Here is a 5,876-nt window from a genome sequence, read left to right on the forward strand (position 1 = left end):
GATTTAGCCTAAGGCTAATTTACATCTGTAGTCCTCCAGATAATAAAAACAAAACAACATCCAACAGTAATAAAAATAAGAAAAAAATGGTATAAAATAAAATATTTTGCAATTAATAATAAAAACACGTAAACACCACATAAACACAAAATATGTGTTGATGCCATGTCTTGCTCTGTTTTGTGTTCCTCTTGAGAGTCTTGTGAGGTTTTGAWGCCATGTCAGCAAGTTTTATTCTAGCTTCCTGGTATGCTCTCCTGGGTCAACACTACACAATAGTGACAGTACATTCTAATGAAAAAAATATACTTGTGTATGTAAGATGAAAGGTGACAGCACGAACAATGAAATTCGAGAACACTGAACAGAGAGAAATGTCCAGTTTAGATATTTTGTGATTTCAAGAGATTTGACGTGCAGAACTCAAAAGGCCTCACTTATAACTTTTATTCAGACATAAATTAAAGCTTCCAACACGCTGAGTTACACAGTCAGAAAGCATGTTCAAGTGTTAGTACATTCAAGGTCTTTCTTTATATTCTAGTATCCTACTGGTTGGTAAAAAAGGTGACAATTTTTTTCTAAGAAAGTAGACAAATAGTGACAAACCCTGCATGTTTTCTGCAGCTGTGGGTCTTTGCAGCCCACAGAAACAATGCCCTCGTAACTTTTGATTAATTATGAGCTGGATTCTCCACTTTCAAATAAATAAACAGATTTTTTTAAAACTTTTAGGCCAAACACTGTCYTGCCAGCTGTGCCTGAGTCTGACCTGTATCCAGATAGATCATCTGAGTGTCAACATTTTATTTTTCCAGAGGGTCATTTAGTCAAAGATTTGAAAATGTCTATCAGTGAGTCATCATACATCCTTTAAAATCATATTTAGTTTTACAGATAAAACCTTGCTCACTTTTGGTCACTTATTATTGTTTTGTTTTGTTTTTCTTGAAGCAAGTTTGGTTCTGCAAGAACTATTGATCTGAACCCGGAGAACAAAAAGTTACAGTAGATTCAAAGTTTAAAACAAAAACAGTATTTTCTGCTGAAAATCACAGGTGTTTAGTAAAGCACATTTACTTTGTTACAGAACTTACGGTAAGTTATTATTTTGAGGATTTGTAATTTGACCATGTTTTTTTAATTGAAACATTAACTTTATTGATTTTTTTACATTCAAGTCATAAAAATGACACTCTTACTTCTTTCCTTTAAAAATTTAAATCCTACAAATTTAAATTTGTATGGAAGCCCATTTACGCCACCCTGATAAAAAAATAAAACTTGTATCTCAAAATTATGACTTAGCTATCTCATAATTATGAGATAGCTAAGTCATAATTATGAGATAGTGTCTCATAATAATGATATAGCTAAGTCATAATTATGAGATACAAGTTTTATTTATTTTTTATCAGGGTGGCGGAAATGGGCTTCCATAAATATGTCCTGAACTCTCCTGAAAAAAGTGGTTTGTGTTCACTACAAAATGAAATGTTGAATAATTTAGTCAAGATGTCAACTGGTTCCAATAAGTGACATAAATAAATGTAAAGTAATTTACATCTGTTCTTTAAAAGAAAATCTGTAAATTTATCATTTTACTCAAATCAGTTTAGTGGAACCAGTTTGGTTAAGTAAATTCAACACTTCACTTCCTGGAGTGAAACTTTACTGTGAGCAGCTTTATGCCTTTTACTCAAAAACTTTTCTATCAGAAATACATTTTTACCWAATTTATTTTCTGTTTAATCATTTTTACTTTTATTTAATCATTCTTTTCAAGTACTTTACCTCTGTTGAAAACGGAGGCAGGTGTTGTGTTTTTCCTGTTTTTCAGGATTCATTTTTATAAAGCTGCTTCAGGCTGCTTTGTTCAGTGGCCACTTTTGGCCCACAGACCACTTTGGCCTGCAGACTTGATGTCATCCATAAGGTTTAAAACAGAACACAAAAATGTTTCTGGTGTCTGCAAACACTTACCAGCACTGATTACAAACTCAGTTCAAGTGAAATCATCTGTTTTGTATTTACATTGTGGGAAGATATGAAACTGTGTTGTGATTTTGTGCTGTAGATACATGAAACCGAACTTAAATTAACTCAGAAACAGAAAAAATATGGACAGCCTTGGTGCTCCTAAACTTTTTTAGGTCCAAGAGATTCAACAGGAGTCATGAGAAGATTGTGTTTGGCGTCTTCAGATGCCCTTTTTAATTAAATTCTTTTCTAAGACAGATGACACAAGAAAATAAAGCAGCAGTCATTTTAAGATGGTTGATTGTTTCACATCAAAATGATCATGTGAAAACTTTTGGATATTTAGTTTGGGCCTAAAAAAAGAGTCAGTTTATTGAYTGATCTTGGTTATCAGTTGTGTAGGACCAGACTTTACCAATTAAAGGAAATTTATATAAATCACTTTACAAAAATAAACACTAACATCATTCATGAGATAAGGACAATGTTTCAGTCCTTTATAAGAGGCCAAAGAAACTATAAAGACCAGAGTATGTGTTATATTTTAATAATTTATCATATTTTACTTGTATAATAAGAATGTATTAGTCTTGTATTGTACTACGCTTTACAATTAGCATGCATTATTCATTTATACACACACTGATGGTCATAAAGTACATTGTAGCCATAGCTGCCCTCAGGCAGACTGACAGAGGAGGGCCGGGGCTGCCATGCACCGGCACCACCGGACCCTCTGTCCACCACCAGCAGGTAAGGTGGGTGGAGTGTCTTGCCCAGGAACACAACAAATAAGACATATGGATTGAACCGGGGATCGAACCAGCAAACCACTTGTCACAGGAAGACGAGGGCAGCAGGCTGAGCCYGTGGCGACCAGGATGGAGGTGGTCTTTAAAGACCCTCTTTGCCTTGGACAGACAGCGGCTGACTGAATCCCATCCATGGACCGTTCTGGGTGTTTTCATGTTCTCTCTGTGACCGTGTTTCCTCCAGACACTCCAGTTTCCGAGGGCCACTATCCATTTTAGAGGTTTCTCTGCTCCAATGCACTGATTTGAATGAATGGATGATTAAAAAGCTTAGGCAGAACTTGAGAAAGGGAATTCAATCAGTGAATCAGGTGTGTTGAATCAGAGGAACAAGTAAAATATGTCCATGAGGACCAGGATTTCCCACCCAGGTGTTAGGCAGGTTTCTGTGTGGTCCTGTGATGGACTTGCAACCTGTGCCCCTCCCTTTACACAGTGACTACTGGACATGGGCACCAGAGATCCTGCAAGGCAAATGGTGCAGACGGATGGTATGTTCTGTGTTCCCTGTGCCATCTGTCACTCATCCTCACGCATCCTTTGTCTGCCGTACCCACGCTCACCTGTTTCAGTTTGTCATCAACTCAGGTGATGGGTTTTGGCTTACACGCAGTTATGTTCAGACATTTCAAATTTGGGATAAAACATGTTTTTTATTGGATTTTAGTGGGTTGATTTTTACAATTTGTTTTGTTTCCCCTAAGGGTGCATTTCAAATGACAGACAGCAATTTTTGATTTTTTTTCTCCCATATTTGACAGTATTGGTTGATTTAATTGACAACTAAAAAAAAAAGAAAYCAAAATTAAAAGAATAAAACCACAAACAGAAATAAAAATGGGACTGATTTTTCTCCACAAAACCATCTGAGGCTTAATCAATCAATTTATTTAAATAACCCAGCAATTTAAATGTGAATAAAATTTGCTGTAGCCTGTTTTCTTTTACTTTTTTTTTTTATTTTTTTTTTTTATAAAAGCTGTTAAATCAGTGAAATCTAGATGTTTGTCTTCGTTGTGTGAGTTTTCTTTCGTGTTTGGTGCACCACACTGACGCACTGATCCTCTTCTGATTGGTTACTTGTTGGCTGTTCAAGGTAATGCTGAGGTGGGAGGAGGAGGAGGAGGAGGAGGGGTAGAGGGGTAGGAGGAGGATAGGGCTCGTGGCGCGGAGCAGAACACTCCACAGCCTGAGCGCAGGACGCACAGAGTCACAGGGAGTTATCCAAACCGCCTCGGATTATCACTGAATCTTGATTTAAAAGAAAAACATTTAAACAATCTGACTTATTCAAAGGAAGATGTTGGTGCAGTTTTCCGGAAGCATTTGTCTTTTTTTCTCCTGCGTGCTGCTGAAGCCCGTGAGTATTCAAACACTTCTCGTGACTTGAATTTGGGATCACTTTCAGGCTTGATGCCACAGATGATTTTGGGCATCGTCAGGCTGATGTTTGTAAATCTCTCCTGCTGTAAACTGTGTGTAAACCTGAGAGCCCTCTTCAGAGTCTTGTAAACATGCAGGGCACAACAACGAGTCCTGATTGACTTCTGGATCCATTTAATACCAGCAGACTTTATTTTTTTTTCATCGTTCTCACCTCCTGCCASTGGCGCATCCAGATTGTTTTGTTGGGGTGGCCATGTGGGGCCACTGAAAGTCCTGAGGTGGCACACTAAAACAAAAAGCCATTAAACATTTTTAAAAATTCTAACACGTGGTTATTAGGGCTGTGCATAAAAATTGAGATATAAATATACAGTATATCCAAATAAAAATAATATAGTATTAATATTCATACACCACTTCACCAAGGGGGCAGTTTAATGATGTGTAACTCCTGCTCAGAGCTACAGCAGGCTGCAAGTGAGACTGATGAGGAAGAGAAAATGCCAGCAGTATTCTTGAAWTGCCTTTGTCCTTAAAATCAGACATTTGGAAACATTTTGTTTTTTATTATTATGAATGTTTAATTTTATAATACTTTGCTGATTTTGTTGCGTCATTGGCATTGAGCAATAAGTTAAAAAGTAATATGCATTGATATCAAAATTGAAATGAATCGAGCTTCACTGCATCAAATATCGTTTCGAATTGCCATGTCATTTTTTTAAAGAAAATGTGTAATTTGCTCATTAATTTGGTTTAATGCAATCAGTTGACTTAACTTTGTTAAATAAATTCAACACTGTAAAATTACTTTTACATTTACTTTCCCAATTATTGTGAGCAGTTTTATGACTTTAAGTACTTTTCTTAAAAGTGAAATGAATTTTTACCAAAGTTATTTTCTGTTAAGGTATTTTTTATTCACCCCTGTTTGTTCCTTAATTTACATGTAGATAGATAACAGCATGTGCAGAGACCAGGAGAGATGTGATTTTGAGTTCCTCAGCAGTCCCATTGTTCTACTATGTTTTGCATCTTTGCATACAAATACTTTAAACGCTTTAAATGCTTTTTTGTCTCTTCCTTTTAAAAAGGTCAAATATTTAATTTAAACAACATTTACTACAAACAAGCTTACTACAGTTAAAAAGCCAATATTTCAAATTATTTTAAAAACATTTTTATTTGCTTGTTGCTGCATAATTTTGTGAACAAAAGTAGATTATTTTCAATTTCTAAAACAAGTTAAAAGAAAAAAAATTAAAAAGTAAAAAGATCAATAACAAACTGTTTTACTAAACTGTCTATTGGTAGACAATTACAGCAATATGGGAGTTGGGGTATCACCTTTAATACACAAAGGTCTAGTTTAATAAAAACAAAACTGTATTTACAGTTGATATGACTTATTAAGAAAAATGCTTCCACTCAATTTATTGAAGGCTGTCCTTTCCTAAATTTAGATTTATAAAACAAATATCATTTTTAGTGTCACTTCAGTAGAAAATGAAACCAAATATTAGTTTATTTAGTTTATTTATTTCTTCATCATCAGGGACTTTTTTTAAGTGAAGAGAAAATAGAGACAGAGAGAAAAACAGAGCGAGAAGTAATTAGAAAGATTGAAATAGCGATTAGAAGTATACTGTATTAAATATACCCCAACAAAACACAGGACCACACACCCAACATCTGTCC

The 5,876-nt window shown here is 35.2% G+C and overlaps 1 protein-coding gene across 2 annotated transcripts in view; it reads left to right on the plus strand.

Annotated features, from left to right (window-relative positions):
• Positions 1–3,965: 3,965 nt before the first annotated feature.
• Positions 3,966–5,876, plus strand: part of LOC106517907 (vasoactive intestinal polypeptide receptor) — a 42,262-nt gene continuing 40,351 nt past the window's right edge. For both annotated transcript variants that reach the window (XM_014008956.1, XM_014008955.1), the window contains exon 1: positions 3,966–4,152. Coding sequence is in view for 1 of the 2 variants with exons in the window: in XM_014008955.1 (XP_013864409.1) it covers positions 4,093–4,152 (60 nt within the window). In the remaining variant the exon portion in view is untranslated. The remainder of the gene's footprint in view (positions 4,153–5,876) is intronic.

This window comes from Austrofundulus limnaeus, unplaced genomic scaffold (assembly GCF_001266775.1).
Source record: "Austrofundulus limnaeus strain Quisiro unplaced genomic scaffold, Austrofundulus_limnaeus-1.0 Scaffold54, whole genome shotgun sequence".
Classification (NCBI taxonomy): domain Eukaryota; kingdom Metazoa; phylum Chordata; class Actinopteri; order Cyprinodontiformes; family Rivulidae; genus Austrofundulus; species Austrofundulus limnaeus.